Genomic DNA, 19230 nt, shown 5'->3' with positions numbered 1-19230 from the left:
GAATAAATAAAAAATCTTAAAAAAAAAATCAGTGAGACTGAGAGTTTTTTTTTTTTAAGATCAACAAAATGGACAAATCTTTAGCTAGATTAACTAAGAAAGAGAGAAGACTCAAATAACTAAAATCAGAAATAAAAGAGGAGCTATTACAGCTGATGCCACAGAAATAAACAAGATTATAAAATATTAGTATGAACAACTGTATACCAACAAATTGGGTAATCTAGAACCTATGAAAAAATTCCTAGAAACATACAACCTACCAGGACTGAATCATGAAGAAATGGAAAATCTGAGATCAGTAACTAGAAAGAAAATTCAATCAGTAACTGAAAATCACAAAGAAAAACCCAGGACCAGATGGCTTTGCTAGAGAATTCTATCAAACATTTTTAAAAAATTTTTATTTATTTATGATAATCACACACACAGAGAGAGAGAGAGAGGCAGAGACACAGGCAGAGGGAGAAGCAGGCTCCATGCACTGGGAGCCCGATGTGGGATTCAATCCCGGGTCTCCAGGATTGCGCCCTGGGCCAAAGGCAGGCGCTAAACCGCTGCGCCACCCAGGGATCCCTCTATCAAACACTTAAAGAAGAATTAACACCAATTTTCTTGAAACTCTTCCAAAAAATCAAAGAGGAGAAACACTTGCTCATTCTATGAGGCTAACATTGCCTTAACACCTGAGCAAGACAAGATGTAACAAGAAAACTACAGACCAATATTTCTGATGAATATTGATGCAAATATCCTCAACAAAGTACCACCAAACTGAATTCAATGACACATTAAAGGGATTGTACACCATGACCAAGTGAGATTTATTTCTGTAATGCAAGGATGGTTCCACATATGAAAATCAATCACTGCAATACACCATGTCAACAGAATAAAGGGCGAAAACCACATGATCATCTTAATTGAAGCAGAAACAAGATGTTGTATTAACAAGATTCAACACCATTTCAACGACCAAAACACTCAACAAACTAGGAATAGAAGGAAATCACCTCAACATGATAAAGGCCATATATGAAAATCCACAGCTAATATTATACTCCGTGATGAAAGACCACAAGATTTTTTCTCTATGATCAGAAACAAGGCAAGAATGCCTGCTCTTGGGGATCCCTGGGTGGCTCAGCAGTTTGGCGCCTGCCTTTGGCCCAGGGTGTGATCCTAGAGTCCTGGGATTGAGTCCCACGTCCGGCTCCCTGCGTGGAGCCTGCTTCTCCCTCTGCCTGTGTCTCTGCCTCTCTCTATGTCTATCATGAATAAATAAATAAAAATCTTTAAAAAAAAAAGATATCTATTCTACCCAATGAGATCTACAGATTCAATGCAATCTCTATTAAGATTCCACCATGTTTTTTTGCAGAAATAGAAAAATTCATCTTAAAATTCTTTTTTTTTTTTTAATTTATTTATGACAGTCACACAGAGAGAGAGAGAGAGAGAGAGAGAGGCAGAGACACAGGCAGAAGGAGAAGCAGGCTCCATGCACCGGGAGCCCGACGTGGGATTCGATCCCGGGTCTCCAGGATCGCGCCCTGGGCCAAAGGCAGGCGCCAAACCGCTGCGCCACCCAGGGATCCCTCATCTTAAAATTCTTATGGAATTTCAAGGAATCCCAAGTAGCCAAAACAATTTTGAAAAAGAACAAAGTTGGAAGACTCGTACTTCCTGATTCCAAAAAATATTACAAAGCTACAGTAATATACAGTAAAAGAGTGTGGTACTGGCATAAAAACAGACAAATACGAGTGCCTGGGTGGCTCAGTTAGTTAAGCATCTGCCTTTGGCTCAGGTCATAATCCCAGGGTCCTGGGATCAAATTTGATGTCAGGCTCCCTGCTCAGCAGGAGTCTGCTTCTCCTTCTGCCCTTCTCCTCACTTGTACTCTCTCTCTCTCTCAAATAAATAAATAAATAAATAAAAATCTTTAAAATAAAAAAACAGACAAAGAGACCAAAAGAGTAGAGAGGCCAGAGATAAACCCTCACATATGTACTCAAATGGTCTTCAACAAGGACTCTCAGGCAATTCAACAGGGAATGGACAGACTCCTCAAGAAATAATGCTAGGAACACTGGATATCCACATGCAGCCTTAAAAAGGAAGTCTTGTCACATATTAAAATGTGGATGAACACTGAGGATGTTACAGTAAGCAAAATATGCCAGTCACAAAAAGACAAATAATGCTTGATTCCACTTATACAAGGCACCTGGAACAGTCAGACTCATAAAAACGGAAAGAATGGTGGTTGCCAGCTGAGTGGGGAAAAGGAGCTATTGTTTAATGGCTGGGGTTTCTGATTTGCAAGATGAATAAACCCTGGAGATCTGGTTCATGATGATTTAAATATACTTAACACTATTGAACTGCTCATCTAAAAATCATTAAGATGATCAATTTTACACTACATGTTTATCACAATAAAAAAAGACAATTGACATAATCAGGAAAAAACGAAACATGAATTCTCTACACAGTTAATTTCATTTAATCCTGCACTCAGACACAACTACTTAACCCTGAGGCAGTGGAAAAACTACAGAATTATTATATTGAGAGGTAGAAGACATGGCTTCCAGCCCCAGATCTCCTAATTGGGTATTAAATGATGTTAAAGAATTACTATTACCTTTATTAGGTACAGTGACATTATGGATGTACTTTTTAAAAACGTATTTTTTTTTTATTTGAGAGAGAGAAGTTATGTTTTCCTTTTTTTCTAAAAGATTTTATTTATCTACCTATTTATTTGAGAGAGAGAGAGAGCGAGCGAGCATGTGCACACCACAGGGAAAGGCAGGGGGAGAAGGAGAAAGAATCTCACTCAGACTCCCTGCTGTGCATAGAGCCCAATGTGGGGCTTGATCTCACGACCCTGAGAACACAACCTGAGCTAAAATCAAGAACTAGATGCTCAACTGACTGAGCCACTCGGGTGCCTCTGAAGTTATGTTTTCTAAGATTTGCTTTAACATATTCTAGCCAAAAAAGAAAGAGTACTAGGCAGTGGTACATGAGAAAGTACAGCAAAATAGTCATAATTATTGAAGCGGCGTGATGAGTACCTGGGGATTCAGTATGCTATTCTCTCTGCTTTGTGAGCATGTTCATATTTACACAATAAAAAGTTTAAAACAAAATAAGGGGAGAAAAGGATGACATAGCATTAACATATTGAGATTTTATAACAATAGTATATTTCACATCCTATTGCTAATTTTTAAAAAGCACTATATTTCAACTTGCAGTAACCATATTAAAAAAAAAAGAGAAGAAACTAAAAGGAAATTGAAAGAATTTTCAAGCTTCAAGCTTCAAGCTTCAAGTAAATGTTCCTCACCAACTCGTCCAGCCATAAGCAAACAAAACAAGGTTAAGTGAATGAGGAACAGGGAAAGAGGTGCAAAGAGTGCCATGGAGGGTGGCCCACCAGGACCACATCTGCACAATAATGGAGGAATTTCTGTGGGGAACAGTTCCATTACATCACAGGATACAATGGATGAGAAGGTGCTGCTGAGCATTCCTGAGACGCACGCACAAGATGGGCCTGTCTCATTTCTGGGAGTAGAAAGACATCAGTCAAGCAAAGACTTCGGAAGAGGGATGAAAGGTACGCAAGATTGCACTTGAGATGGCACTTGAGAAAGAAGAGACAAAGATGAAATATAAAAAATAAGGATGGAAGTGAATTTCACAAAGCTCAGAACGCTGATGTAAAAGATCTGAAATTCAGAGAGCAGTGAGATAAGTGGCATAGGAGGCAAGTCAACCACCACCAGCTGCGTCTAAGGGTGGAAGACAAATGGCATCAATTGACGTAGTCTGGTGAAATCCAGACAAAAGAGAACTGGAAAGTTAACTGGAATGATCCCCCCAAAAATGGGGTCAGGTTACAAGGAAGGGAGAGGGGTTGGAAGGGCAGTCATCCTGAGGCTGTAAGGGGTGGCCAGCCTAGGAGGGCGCCATGGAGAAGGCAGTGGGGACATGGGAGCTGGGTGGGGAGAAGTGCTTCACCTCTCCTGGAATCCCACTATCTGCAAAATATATGAAAAGAAAGGCCAGGGACCCTTCCTCAGCTCTGAATAAGTTGTTCTCCAAACTTACTCCTGGCTGCAAAGACGATTAAACACAAGGGGATAGAAAGTAGAGAAGCCACTGACATCTCAACTCAAAGACACATTTTAAATTTGCCTGGAAGTCTTGCTGTCCATACCTCGACTGCCTTGCAAACAAGAAAGGTGGTCTCCAGGGTCCCCTAGGACTCTGTCATACATCAGGAAGTCAGGGAGGAAAATGAAGACTTCCTCTGGCCAGGCCCAAGAGCATGCACAAGACCCCAGCATGCCCAGGCCAAGGAAGGCAAGCCCTCAGCAGTTGCTGCTTTGACCCATCACTGGACCCTGGCCACAGGCAGCACGCTACCCACATTCTCCCAGTTTGGCCCCCCCATAAATTCTCTGAGCACCCGTGCCTAACACAGTTCCTTAGCACACCTCATGTGATGTTTAAATATGAACACCATCCAGTGCTTCCTGTGTGACTGTGCCCCACGTACCTGACTTACACTGTGTCTTCATACCATCCCCGTGAAATAGTCATGAGGTAGATATCATTATCATTATAGGGTGAGGGAAACCGAGGCTCAGTGAGGTCGTCTGCAGACTTCTACCTGACTAATGAACAGCAGGGTGAGCTTCTCCAGGCAGAGTGGTGTTTGTGTTCCCTGCTGGAGAAAGCCGCTGGATCACAAAGAAGTCAACGCTGAGCCGAGGTCCCCGGGTTTCTCAGTGAGGCCTCTTCTGACAGGAGACCTTACTGATTGCTAACCTGAGGGTCGAAGGGTCTCTTGCCTCTGGCACAAGAGGCTTGGCCAACAGGGTGAGGTCACTCCAGAGGGCCCAGAACCCAGCAGCATGGCACTATGGTTCTATGGCCAGAGCCCCGGGACAACTCTGATGGGGTCAGGATGGGGTGAGGGATGGATAGGTGGCCGTAGAAGTGGAAGTTACCCAGCAGGGAAGACCGTCCCAGCATTCCAGGGCCCAGGGGGAGGGAAGGTCTCAAGACCTTGCTGGAGCACAAAGCCCCACCACCCCATGCACCCTCAACTTCCCCTGATAGAAAACGAACCTCAGTTTCTCACAAAACATAGACCCAAACCTGGGGGGTGGGGTGGGCTCCACTTTCTCAACTCTTCCAATGTTACAGACATCCTACACGGGAACTAGCCAGCCCCCTTCCAGGCCCTGGCCCCTGTAGTCACAGGCAAAGTGAAATCAGCCTCAAGCAAACCCCTCCAAGAGACAGACCATCAAGGTCTAGACCCTTGTTCATTCTCTTTGCACAGTTCAGTGCATCTGAGTCCTGCCCTCACTCGTCACAGATACTGCTCCTTAAGCACTGAACAGTGGAGAGGGAGGCAGAAGACCCAGCTTTTGGCCAAGAGTCTCTTATATACCCTGTCATGTTGCCAGTGCCCTATGTTCCTCTGCCTCAGTTTTCTTGCCTGCCTGTAAAGCAGCCTGTCCCTAACTACCTCGCCCAAGGGTTGTATAAAAGGAGACAAGTGAGACAAGCCCCCCTGAATTCCTAAGCAGCAGCACCATCACCAACACCTACCACTGTGCTCAGAGTTTCTTTCTGCCCCATCCCCGATCCCAAAGGCTCAGGAGCACAGGCAGTAAAATAGCATCACTGATGGCCTGGAACAGCCTGAGCCCTGTGTCCCCATGGGTTTGGCTAATGCCCTCAATAAAGGTGACTCTGACACAACCAAGAGGGAAAAGAAAACATTCTTCCCCAGCAGCTGGAGGGGCCTCCCTCTTGCCTGCTCTAGATCACCTAGCAACACTGCCCCTTCCCTAGAAAGCTATGGATCAGTGATCCTAGAGACTGCCTAAGTCCTAAAGAGGGTTTAAAAATGTCAGTGTTCCCCTGTGTTCTGATTTCTAGTGGCATCCCTTTTAGGCAAGCCCATGTTTCAGTCCAGCCTCATGAGCTCTGTGGAGGAGGAGGGCTTACTGCACATAATCTGGAAAACAGATGCTCATTCTTACATGGGTGGCTTTAGTGGCCCCACAGATACATACGAGGAAGTAACTGGCCATCTACAGAGTAAACCAGCCTGAACTTGCCAGGCAGCCCCAGCACATATCACTGTTCAAGCCAGGCCAAGCAGGTATTGGCAGGGCTGGGCAGGAGAGGCTGGAGGGGGTAAAGCAGGCAACCCGCTCTAAAGAGGGATGGATAGCGAAGGCAAGGGCACTGAAGAGGCAGCCAAGGTAGGCAAGGTCAGGTTCAAGGAGCCCGCTGCAGGATGAGCTCGGTGATCTCTGCCCTGCTACCCAATCTCATGGGTATTCCATAGTAGGCTGTGCCTGGGCTGACATACACAAATGTAGTCTGGGCCACTTGGTAGAGGCCAGCAAAGAAGGGGTTCAAGAGATAGGCTGCCACGTTCAAGGGGAAGATTTGCCCAGCATGTGTGTGCCCAGAAAGAATCAGGTTAATGTCTGGCCGGGCCTGCAGGGCTCTCTTGGCAGCCAGGGGCTGGTGCGCTAGCAAGATGGTGGTGTGGTGTGGGCTGCAGCCTCCCAGGGCCTTGACGAGGTCCATGCCATGGCCGTAGTAGTGCAGGATGTCTGCCTCAATATCGTCCACCCCGGCCAAGCAGATCCAGTCATCGCCCTCACCACCCCCGGGTTGGGCCCCTGTGGCTGAAATCTTCACATTCTCATTGTGCAGTGGCCTGACGTTCAGGGATTCCAGCAGCGCAAACCAGTTGCTGACATCTGACGTGTAGTACTCGTGATTCCCCGTGACGAAATAGGTGCCGAGGCGGGAGTGCAGCTGGCCCAAAGGAGCCACGGCCGTACGGAGGACAGAGGCTTCGGAATCACAGAGGTCACCCACGATCACCGTGACGTCTGGTTCCAGCCTATTCACCATCCTCACGAACATTTCCATCTTGGTCCTGCCCACCGTGGGGCCCAAGTGAATGTCTGAGAGAAGCGTGATCTTGAGGCCATCCATGGAGGCGGGCAGCTGATGGATGGGCACCCGCACGGTTTTCACAGCCGGGGGCCGGGCAGCGTTCAGGAGCCCAGCCACGCTGAGCACAGTGGTCACTGCCACTGCCAGGGCCGGCCTGACTGCCAGCCTCCTTGTCTTGTCGAGGCTGCCCACGACCCTACCGCTGCGCCAGGCCAACAGCTGGTAGGCCTGCTCCATGCCGCTGAGGGTACAGAGGAAGAAGACCATGATGACGTATGCCCCGAGGCAGGAGTAGGCTGCCAAGGAAAAGAGATATGGCTCCTCGGCCACTAAAAAGAGCATGGTGAAGAAACTGGAATGGGCCAGGGCCAGAAATGCCATGACAGCCATCTTCCAAAGCTGAAAACAGGCGGACTCTGCGGCTGGGGAGTGGCTGAGGTTGCTGACCGCGCTACGCCAGATGTAGAGGGAGCCAATGAGCATGAGTGAGTTGGCAAACAGGGCGAGCTGCAGGCGGAACAGCCAACGCCAGGCCCCGAGCTCAAGGCTCCCGGCCAGATAGGAGCGGGACACGATCATGGACACGAAGACGGTGCCGGCAGCCAGGGCAGCCTTTGCACCCAGAGACAGCTGCCTGAAGATCGCCATTTTCTCGGCTCCTAAGAGGGTCCCCTGCCAGTTCTGTGCGGGCGGGCTCTGGAAGGTGACTTCCTTAGAAAGGACAGAGGCCAAAGACAGGTTTCCAGGTCAGCTCCGCCTGCAACCAGGAACCGGCATCAGCTTTGTGGGATATTACAGCTTTTCTGTCCCCATTCAAAATCTGAAGGCCACTCACATCTTCCCAACCCACCCTGAATCCAGGCCACTCAAGTAACAGTTGGCTGCTACACTTTAGTATTAAAACACAGACACAGTGGACTGTAACATGGTGGGCAGTTCTCATTTTCTTACAGTTTTCTGAGAGTTTAAAAGTTTTTCCACAAACCATATGAGCTTTTTTTATATAATAAGAAAAACATTATTTCATGTTAGCGGTTCTCGAAGTGTGATCTGGGGAGACCCTTGCAGGAGGTTCATTTACTCAAAATTATGTTCATAATTATACTAAGCTATAACTGCCCTTTGCATTCTCATTCAGTCACGAGTGTGTAGTAGAGTTTTCCAGAGGCTCCATGACATGTGATGTGGCAAGACTGAATGTGCCGGGCAATCATCTATCATGGCAGGTGTGAAAGAGGTTTGTAAAAATGTAAAACAGTGCCACTCTTCCTCCCTGAAGTTTGAAGAAAAATACTGTTATTTTTCAAAAAACATAGTTTGTTACATATAATGATTTATTATTTCTTAAGTAAACTAACAAATATCTAAAATCTTTCTGTTTTAATTTCCAGGACAGTTGGTCTGAGAACCGCTGTTCTACATACATGTAAAGGAGAAAATAATGGAAAGCCAGGCTGCTGGTATCTTTCTGAAGCTCCAGGCCCAGCAAGGACACCTAGACACTGACATAAGAATTCCTGGGTTGAAACTGGCCTTCCTGTGTAGGCTCTGGGGGCGCACGCACACATGCACATGCATACACACACACACACACACACACACTGAATGATGCTGCACAATCATTTTCCAGGGGGCCACCCTTTCCACCCGCTCCTCATCCATAAACCCTGACCTCTCCCCTCCCACAACCCTCTCAGATATTGGTTAAGATCTGTCACCCCCTGTCTCCCCATTTTCTCTTCTCCTGGGGAAATGTTTCCTGGAACACTTCCCCAACTGCACCCTGGCCAGGGGTTCTCGCAGCTGGGTAGCTCTCACGCCAGGACTCCCGCAGGCCTTCTACAGACCCACACAGTGAGCAGGAAAACCACACACCAGGTAGGCAGAAGTTACCAAACACTCAATTTGAGGTGATTTTTCCTCAAGAACCCCAAATCAAACTATTTTCAGCAGCTACTTTTCAATTACTTACAATTTTCAACCTTCATTTTAGATAAATGCATGACTCTTCTGTGCTGAGGCACGTCATTGAAACCTTTTATCAAGGGATGCAATCTACAAGCGAACAGGCCCAATCCCCGCTCCTTCTACTGAGCACCCGGCCCAGCGCCAGCCCACCCAAACTCTGGGGCAACCGCGGTTGGTTAGCTGACGTGCAGAGGGGCAGGGCCCCCCGCCGCCCCAGGTCCCTCGGCTGCGACGCGGCCCTCCCCAGGCAGCGGTCTGCAGCTGCCCCCGCCCCCGCCCCCGCCCCCGCCCCCGCCCGGGCCGCAGCTCCCACTGCTTGACTGAGGCCGTCTTCCGCCCCGCGCCCCCGACCTGCCTGCGCCCCCGCGGGCTGCCACCTGCAGCCCGCCTCTTGCCCACCCTTGGCCTGCACCGCCCGACCCCGAGGATCGGGAGCACCAAGGCGGCCGGGAGCGGCGAGGAGAGGACGAGACGTCAGAGCAGAGAACCCCTTGGACGAGATCCCTCCGACGTCCCCTCGCGGGCCGCCCGGTCCCCGCGCTCTCCCCCCCCCGCCCCCCCGAGCGCTCCGCCCCGCCCGACCGCGCCACCGCCCCGAGGCCCCGCCCGGCCCTGCGCTCCCCGCAGGCCCCTCCGGGAGACCGCAAAGCGGGAAAGGCCTGGCGCACCGCGGCTCACCCGGCCTCGCTCCGACCGGGAAGTGGGTCCCGCCCGCCCCGCCCCGCCCCCGACGGCAGGGCCCGTCCGCCGCCTGCGCTTCCCCGCTGCCCGCCGCCCGCCCGCCGGCTACCCGGGCGCCCCGGGTCCGGCCCCGCCCTGCAGCCCCGCCGGCCGCCGCCCCCGGCAGCGCTGCCCTCCGCGGGCCCCGGGGACTCACCCGCAGGCCGCGCGCAGAGCCCAGCAGCAGCGGCAGCAGCAGCGCCCAGAGCACGCGAACCGCCGCGGGCCGCGCCATCGCCGTCGCCACGTCCCTCCCGGCTGCGCGGTCGGCGAGCGGGCCTGCCCGAGCCCCGGCACCCGGGGAGGCCCCGCGGCCTGGCCCCGCCCCGTCCGCCCCGCCCCGTCCGCCCCGCCCCGCCCCGCGGAGCCTCCGGGAGGGCCGGGGGGGCCCGGGAGGCGGCGCTGGGCGAGCTCCGGGGCCCCGGCAGCCGCGTGACTCCCGGCGCGGGTTCTCTGGGTTTTGCTGGCGGGCGCCGCGGGCCGGGCAGTCGGGCAGGGCAGGGCAGTCCGAGGCCCGACTGCCCGCAGCCCGATAGCGCGCCCCGGGGCTGGGCCGCCCTGAGAGACCCGGAGGGGACGCGGAGAGCGGAGGAGGTGGACGGCCAGCCCTGCCTCGGCTGTTCCCAAACCTGCACCCGGGGGTCCGCAAAGTGCGGCCACTGGGCCGACTGTAGAGCTGGTGCTTCTCAGAAATTAAAGTTCCAGGGCATCATCCCAGAAACTCTCAACCAGAAACTCTAGGAGGGCTCCAGAAATCTGTGTTTTTACAGATTTTCCAGGTTATTCCAGTGCGTGCTGAAATTTGAGAACCACCGTGCAGGTGACTGATTCCTTTAGAGGTAAGGAAGGTTCAACTGCGACAAAATCAATTTAGAATACCAACCCGTGGGGCAGCCCCAGTGGCCCAGCGGTTTAGCGCGCCTGAGGCCCGGGGTGTGATCCTGGAGTCCTGGGATAGAGACCCACGTCGGGCTCCCTGCCTGGAGTCTGCCTCTCTCTCTGTGTCTTTCAGGAATAAATAAATAAAATCTTAAAAAAAAAAAAAAAAAAAAAAAAAAAACTCAAAGCACCCAGGTTTGCAGAGGTTTTACTTTGACTTCATGGTTGGATTTTGAGAGAGAAGAGAAGCGACATCTCCCACCTTTCAATTTTGCACTTGAGTCTCAGCATCTTTACAATGCAGGGAATCTGTCAAATGGGTGTGAAGTAGTATTACATCTTTTTACACTTGGGAAGAAAAAGCCTTTGCAGCCTCAGTTAACCTTTTGGAACGCCTGGGAGGCTCAGCGGTTGAGTGTCCGCCTTCACCTCAGGGCCTGATCCCATGATCTGAGATGGAGTCCCACATCGGGCTCCCTGCATGGAACCTGCTTCTCCCTCTGCCTGTCTCTGCCTGTCTCTGTGTGTCTCTCATGAATAAATAAATAAATATATATATATTTTTAAAGAACCTTTTCCTGATTGGTTCCTCAGGAACTCTGAAAAATCCCACTTCCCTTCACTGACACTATAAGAGTTTCAGCTTTAATGGAAACTGAGTTTTAGAGGGAAATCGCTTTCATTTTTTTTCCAGTTTATTTATTTAAAGTTTTTATTTTAATTTCAGTTGGCCAACATACAGTGTTATATTAGATTCAGGTGTACAATATAGTGATTCAACTCATCACTACAAGTGAGTTCCTAATCTCCATCACCGCTCTGGTAACCATCAGATCTCTAGAATTAAGAGTCGGTTTCTTGCTTTGTCTTTCTTATTTTCCCCCTTCACTTGTCTTTTTTTTGTTTATTTGTTTCTTAAATTCCACATATGAGTGAAATCATGATTTGTCTTTCTCTGACCTATTTTGCTTAGGATTATACTTTCTATCTCCATCCATGTCATTGCAAATGGCAAGATTTCATTATTATGGCTGAATAATATTCCATTAGATAGATAGATAGATAGATAGATACATACACACATACATACATAGCTACCACATCTTTATCCATTTATCAATCGATAGACTCGGGCTATTTCCATATCTTGGTTATTGTAAATAATGCTGCTATAAACATAGGGATGCATGTATCCCTTTGAATTAGTGTTCTTGTATTCTTGAGTAAATACCCAGTAGTAGTATTTGCTGGATCATAAGATACTTCTATTTATGTGTATGTGTGTGTGTATACATCATATATTTAATTTTTTCCAGCTTTATTAGTTATAATTGACAGCACTAAATTCATTTGTTTTAAATATTTTATTTTGTTAAATCCTTATTTTGAAAAATAAAATGTAACGTTAAATTATGATATTAACACATTCTCTCCCAGACCAAACTTTAGTTAGGATCCTCCTTTTTTTTTTTTTTTTTTTTTTTAGTTAGGCTCCTCCTATCCTTGCCTGACCTGCATTGCCTGATCTTAGCAAAGAATCCTGCTAAATCAGTTTAGGGAAGATTACCTGACTCTTGACATCTGATCAAGTTCCTCATTCCTTGCCTTTGACTTCTAAGTCCTTGACCTGCCCTTAGCAAGAATTTTCTGATATCCCCTGTTGTAAGTTTCTTCTTCCCACAAACCCCTCACCTCACTCTGGTGGTCAACTATAAATCCCCAGCTGTCTTTGCTCTACTTAGAATTGAAACCTAAAAAAAAAAAAAAAAAAAAAGAAGAAGAATTGAAACCTATCTCTCTCCCCTATTACAACATCTTTTTTTTTTTTTTTTTAACTTATTTATGAAAGGGGAAGGGGCAGAGGGAGTAGCAGTCTCCCCACTGAGCAGGGAGCCTGATCCATGGGATTGATCCTGGGACCCCTGAGATCATGAGTGAGCCAAAGGCAGGCAGACTCTTTTTTTCTTTTTTTTTTAAGATTTTTTTATTTATTAGAGACACACAGAGAGGCAGAGACACAGGCAGAGGGAGAAGCAGGTTCCATGCAGGGAGCCTGATGCGGAACTCGATCCCAGGAGCCCAGGACCAGGCCGAAGGCAGACGCTCAACCTCTGAACCACCCAGGTATCACAATGCTGGCAGACTCTTAACCAACTGAGCCACTCAGGTGCCCCCTCCCGTTACAACATCTTGAAGGGAGTCTTCCTTACCATCTTAACAGGTGTCAGAATAATTTTTTCTTTAACATTATTTTGCACAACTTTTGGATCCTTAAAAAACCTTAATCTGGTTTTTAAACACTGGGAGAAATGACTATAAAAGTCAAGAATAGTGGTTACTTATGGGGATGAGAAGCTGAGATAGAGACCCAACTCATGCAGGGATTTTTGGGGGTTTAGGAGGCAAGAGAGTTTTGTTTTTTGAACTGGAGGGCAGTTACAAGGGTTTTATCCATAATATAAATCATTATTTTTTTGTGTCACTTTCTGTATCTTTTTAAAATAAGTTAAAAACTTATATTTTACTTTTAAAAAGTGTTTCAGAAAAACCTTTTCTATTGTGTAACAAAATAGCTAAAGTTCCATTTGTTCACTCCTTTCTCTTTTCCCACTGGGCATTTCCTTGAGAAACTGAGAAATAATCACTGGCTTTCCCTTCTCAAGTTCTTCTCATGCCTAAAGCACCAACTGCTTCTCATTGTATCATGGAGTCCTTTTCAAATTCTGCAACCCTGGTCCAATACTGAGAGCAAGGCCTTTGGAAGTGGGCCCCTTTGAATTAAAATTCCAGCTATGCCTCTTAATATCTGTGTGACTGTGAGCAGGTTACTTACCTTCTCTCGACCCTTGTCCCTTCATTGGTAAAATAGGGATAATAATATCAGACTCAATGGGTAATTGGGGAAGTTAGCAGAGGTGATGACTACAAGACATTTGGCACCTATAGAATGTTAGGACAATTGATGAAGTCAGAATTAGGCTTGTACGTTAATTTCTTGAGTTTGATAAGAGTACAAAATCTGAAGATTAATTAAATAATAGTTTTATATAAATCTATTGATTTTGATACACTGTGGTTATATAAGAGTGTCTTTGTTTTTTGGAACCAAGAGGTCATCACCTTTGCAACTCTCAAACAGTTCAGAAAAAAATGCATATATACATACATGCAGAACAATAAAGCAGATATGGTAAAATACCGACATTTGGGGAATCAAACAAGGAATCCTTTGTACTGTTTTTTCAACTTTTTTCTAAGTCTGAGTTATTGCAAAATGAAGTTCCAAAAAATTTTTAAGGCCTTAGCACACACACAAAAAGTCCTTAGCACAGGGGCACCTGGGTGGCTCAGTGGTTGAGTGTCTGCCTTTGGCTCAGGTCATGATCTCAGGGCTCTGGGATGGAGTCTGGCATCAGACTCCCTGCTTAGTGGGGAACCTGCTTCTCCCTCTCCCTTTACCCCTCTCCCTGCTTGTGCTCTCTTTCCCTCAAAGAAATAAATAAAAATAAAATCTATTAAAGAAAAAAAGATGTGAATTTTGTATGTCTATTTTTATATCCTTTCCTAGTTATTTATTTTTATTATATTTCTACTGTAGGATTAGTCCTTGAAACATGGAGAAAAGCACTGATAACCAGAGACAAAACTGATCCTTCACCAAAGGTCCTTTGAGAAGCACAGAGGCCTCATCGATAGCCTAAGAACAATGAAGGAGAGAGAGATGTGTGGCCCAATAACACAGATAAAAACCCTGTTTTTCTATGCTAACAGGGATTTTCCCACAAAGGCATCAATCTCAACCACTTTGACCAGGTTGGTTAGTTCCCCTTATGGTCCTAGCGAAGGTTCACTATTCAGCAAATTTCAAGTCCCAATGTCAGTTCTGACCTGTATTTCAGTGTAAAAATTTAACTTTACTTTTCTAGTATTTAGAAAATTCTATTAAAACAATTGTAATATAGGGTCACCTGAATGGCTCAGTCATTAAGCGTCTGCCTTGGGCTCAGATTATGATCCCGGGGTCCTGGGATGGAGCACCACATTAGGCTCCCTGCTCATCGGGGAGCCTGCTTCTCCTGCTCCCTCTGCTGTTCCACCCACTTGTGCTCTCTGGTTCTCTCTCTGTGTCAGATAAATAAATAAAATCTTAAAAAAAATTAATTGTAATTTGAGATAGGGTTTATATGAAATGATATATGTTAAAGACAAGGAAAAAACAAAGCCTCCACTAAAAAGACATGACACTTAAAAACAATGCATGATCTCAGACCAAGGGGGGAAAATAGATAAAAAAGACATTTTGGGGACAATTAAAGAAAGTTAAATATAGACTATGGGTTAAAAAATAGTGTTGTATCAGGGCACCTGGGTGGCTCAGTGGGTTAAATGTCTGCCTTCAGCTTAGGTCATGATCCCAGGATCCTGGGATGGAGCCCTGCATCAGATTCCCTGCTTCTCTCTCTCCTTTTGCCCCCCACCCCACTTGTGCTCCCTTTATTTCTCTCTCTCAAATAAATAAAATCTTTAAAAAATAATATTGTATCAATATTAAAAACTCTAATCTTTATAATGATACTGTGGCTATGTTCTTAGAAAATACACTGAAACATTTAGGGGTAAGTGGTAATAATAATATGTATCTAGGGCAGCCCAGGTGGCGCAGCGGTTTAGCGCCTCCTTCAGCCCGGCGTGATCCTGGAGACCCCGGATCAAGTCCCACATCGGGCTCCCTGCATGGAGCCTGCTTCTCCCTTTGCCTGTGCCTCTGCCTCTCTCTCTCTCTCTCTGTGTCTCTCATGAATAAATAAATAAAATCTTAAAAAAATAATATGTATCTATTTATATATATAATTATATACTAAACATAGTGTACACACATATTACATGTCTATGATGAGACAGCCAATTATGGAGCAAATAAGGCAAAATGTTAACTACTGATTAATTAGGTATAGGGCATCCAAGAATTCTTATGTCAAAATACAAAGTTACTAAAAAAAAAAAAAAAAAAAAAGGGGCATCTGAGTGGCTCAGTGGTTGAACCTCTGCCTTTGGCTCAAGGTGTGATCCCAGAGTCCTGGGAAAATACACTGAAACATTTAGGGGTAAGTGGTAATAATAATATGTATCTAGGGCAGCCCAGGTGGCTCAGCGGTTTAGCGCCGCCTTCAGCCCGGGGCGTGATCCTGGAGACCCCGGATCAAGTCCCACATGGGGCTCCCCACAGGGAGCCTGCTTCTCCCTCTGCCTATGTCTCCGCCTCTCTCTCTCTCTCTGTCTCTTATGAACAAATAAAATCTAAAAATAATAACAATTAAAAATATATATTAAAAAATGAAGTCTCCAGCCTACAGACATGGATAGTTAGTTCTGCTGAGTAGCAAATCCTTATCTTTCTCACAAGGACATGACATGCAAAGTCTTGAGACTTGTATTCCGGGGTTAGGTTGTGCAACCAACTGATGGGTATGGTCATGAAACAATAAAAAGGTAAAATTGTGAAATAATTGGCCAACAGTTTGTCCACAGTTCTAACAAAAGTCAGCAACTGTGTATCAGGACCTGGATCACACCATGTGGCAGTCATAAATGTGAGGATGTCCTTGTCCTCATGTCCTCAAAATCCCTTCCAGGAGCCTGAGATGTCTTGAAACATAAAATGTCCCAAGTGAGACCTGACTTAGGGGAAAACATTGATGAATTTGTTTCAAACACTCTATTCTATCTTCTTTCTGTTGCCTTACTGTCCAGAGCATCTGTTTCTCAGGATGTCTCCGCTGCACTTTGTGAGGTTGCTCCTTTCTCTCTCATATTTGGGCCTGTTGTTTCTCCTTCACCAGGGCCTGTAGAGTTAGCTCACCTTCTTTGTCTGTAGCCGTGGCTCACCTCTCCAAAAGATCAGTTGTTTGCTAGTTCAGTTGAAGGTTGCAACCAGCTATGGTCAGAATGGCTATGTGTTTTAAGGCCCGTGTTGGTCCAAAAGTGTCTTATATTTTATATAATTGCTAGAGCTGTCTGCATTTAATCAGGAGAGTTTATGTAATCTGGATTTCCAGTTTCTCTTCAAAGATCAGATCTCACAAGACCAGGCCCTCAGCCCCTTCAGGGTAACAGTAGTCAGCAGAAGGCCATCCTTTAGCCAGGGTTGGTCCCTCTAGTAGGTGACAATCTCCATCCATCTGGCCCACTTCATTTTGAACATAAGTAAATATCCCCGTGATATTTTTCATTTTGAGACTCCTAGGTCAGAGTATCAGTGGTAATGTGATCACAATACGTATAATTGCTGTATCAGAGCCATCTGAGTGATACCACAGATTTTTTTTTATTTTTATTTATTTATGATAGTCACAGAGAGAGAGAGAGAGAGGCAGAAACATAGGCAGAGGGAGAAGCAGTCTCCATGCACCGGGAGCCCGACGTGGGATTCAATCCCGGGTCTCCAGGATCGCACCCTGGGCCAAAGGCAGGCGCTAAACCGCTGCGCCACCCAGGGATCCCGATACCACAGATTCACTAATCACCTGTCTCCTGAGCCTTGGGCCGCTTGCTCCAGTCTAGATCAGTGCTATAGACTGAATGCCTGTGCCACCCCTAAAGTCATATGTTGGAAGCTAATCCACGTGATAGTATTTGATGGTCTTTGGGGTTTTTTACATAATTAGATCATGAGAATAGGGCTCTCATGAATGAGATTAGTGTCCTTATAGAAGAGACTTCAGAGAGCTCATACCATGCGAGGACACAGTGAGAAGACTGTGAATTCATGAACCAGAAAATAGTCTCTCACCAGAACTGAATCTGCTAGAACCTTAGTCTTGGATTTCTCAGCCCCTAGAACTATGAGAAATAAATTTCTGTGTTTATAAGCCACCCATTCTGTGGCATTCTGTGATAACAGAACAGTTTAAGATGGTTACCCAGCCCTCTTTGGGGCCCACATGGGACTCCATCCCTGTCATCATTCCAGTTCTAAGGGGAGGGTCATTGAAGGCTTACTTTTCTGGCTTCTCCCGACTTTGAGTTCCCTGAGGAAAAAGTTGATAATGATCCCTTTACTGCCTTCATAGTTTTTCTTTTTTTCCAGAAGGTCATACAGTTGGAAGGTCATACAGTTGGATGGAGAAGCCTCTTCATATTGGCTTCTTTCACTTAGTAAAATGCATTTATATTTCCTCCATGTCTGTTTGTGGCACAATAGCTCATTTCTTGTTAATGCTAAATAATGTTCCATTGCCTTGATAAATTACAGTTTCTTAATCCATTCACCTATTGAAGGACATCTTGTTTGCTTCCAAGTCTTGGTGGTTATGAATAAAGCTGCTGTCAACATTTGTGTGTAGGTCTTTGTGTGGACATAAATTTTCCACTCATTTCAGTAAATTCTAACAAATGCCATTAACTGCTGGATGGTGTGGTAATAGTATGTTTAGTCTGGTAAGAAACTGCCAAACTGTCTTCCATAGCGGCTGGACCATTTTGCATTCTTACCAGCAATGAATGAGAGTTCTTGCGGCTCCACATCCTTGTCAGCATTTTGTATTTTGTATTTTGGCCATTCTAATAGTTGTGTAGAGGCTCGCATTATTATTTTGGCCTGTATTATTGAAAAATGTCAATGGCAAAACGAGAAAAGTTGAAGAAAAGAAAAGCTAAAAGATTAGAGACCACTAAACTGCGAAGAGAGATACATTAATTACATGATCTTGAAAACGTGCATAAAAGACGTTATTAGGACAGTTGGCAAAACTGGAATAGGGAATATAGATTAAGTATTGGGAAATTTCCTAGATTTGATCATTGTCTTGTTTTTATGACCTACAAACTGAAAGATTAAGAATCAGGTGGGTTTAACGTATGCCACCTGCTCTCAAGTATATAGGTAAATATAAAGGAAATATGGCATAATACTAGCAATTTGTGAATGTGGGTCATGTGTACATAGGAGTTGTTTGTACTATCTTTGCAACTTTTCTGCAAATTATTTTATTTAAAAAATAAAAAAAGTTTAAAGAATTAGAAAAATAATAGTTCTGCCTTTAACATTGCATCCATATCTTTTGATGTGCACAGACGAGTTTCTCGGTCATATTTGGAAGAGTGGAATCCCAGACTCAAGGTGTGTGCATCTTCCTCTTGATCAGCTAAATAGTTTACAGAGTGCCCTGACACGCACATTTTTACTTTTTTCCTTCTCTCTCCCTAAAATGTCAGGTCCTTGGCAGTGTTACAGTTGTAGGCCTTGGGTCCTCAGCATCAGCCTCCCCCAGAATGCTAGTTAGCAGTGCAAGTCCTCAGACCCTCACCCCAGACTCGCGGAGTGAAACGCTCGGAGAGCGCGGCCTAGAGGTCTGCGTTTCCACGGGTCCTCTAGGGGATGGGAAAGTCAAAGCTGCGCTGTGATCCGCTCGGGCCGCTCGTGGCTTGCAGCCCGCCAGCTCCCCACCAGCGCGCCGCGGAGCCCGGGAGCCCGGGAGCCCGGGCGAGGCGGGGCAGAGCGCAGGGGCGGCGCGCACCCGGGGCAACCTCCTCGCGCCCGCAGCTTCGCCCCGACGGCCGCTGGGTGCGGAAGGGCGGCAGCGCGGGGCGGGCCGAGGCCGCTGTCCCCGCCTCCCGAGCCTGGCGCTCGCCGCGTCGCGCCGTCCT

At 46.4% G+C, this 19230-nt stretch overlaps 2 protein-coding genes across 3 annotated transcripts in view; both read right to left on the bottom strand.

Moving 5' to 3' along the window:
* GLB1 (galactosidase beta 1) overlaps positions 1-9993 on the bottom strand; it is an 80555-nt gene extending 70562 nt beyond the window's left edge. The window contains exon 1 of the mRNA XM_025461415.3: positions 9863-9993. Within this exon, the coding sequence (XP_025317200.1) occupies positions 9863-9940 (78 nt within the window). The 5' untranslated portion in view covers positions 9941-9993. The remainder of the gene's footprint in view (positions 1-9862) is intronic.
* On the bottom strand, positions 6071-9984 carry TMPPE (transmembrane protein with metallophosphoesterase domain). Of its 2 annotated transcripts, none has more exons than XM_049099799.1 (2): positions 9863-9984; positions 6071-7774 (listed from the first exon to the last, which is right to left on the bottom strand). In XM_049099799.1, exon 2 carries the CDS (start codon positions 7663-7665, stop codon positions 6322-6324), a length of 1344 nt encoding a protein of 447 aa, XP_048955756.1. In that variant the 5' UTR covers positions 7666-7774; positions 9863-9984; the 3' UTR covers positions 6071-6321. The 2 variants fall into 2 exon arrangements, with proteins under 2 accessions (XP_048955756.1, XP_035560896.2); XM_035705003.2 differs by lacking the exon at positions 9863-9984 and adding an exon at positions 9664-9698.
* Positions 9994-19230: the final 9237 nt, after the last annotated feature.

The sequence above is a fragment of the Canis lupus genome, chromosome 23, assembly GCF_003254725.2.
Source record: "Canis lupus dingo isolate Sandy chromosome 23, ASM325472v2, whole genome shotgun sequence".
NCBI lineage: Eukaryota > Metazoa > Chordata > Mammalia > Carnivora > Canidae > Canis > Canis lupus.
This window is presented reverse-complemented; position numbering and strand designations above follow the sequence as displayed.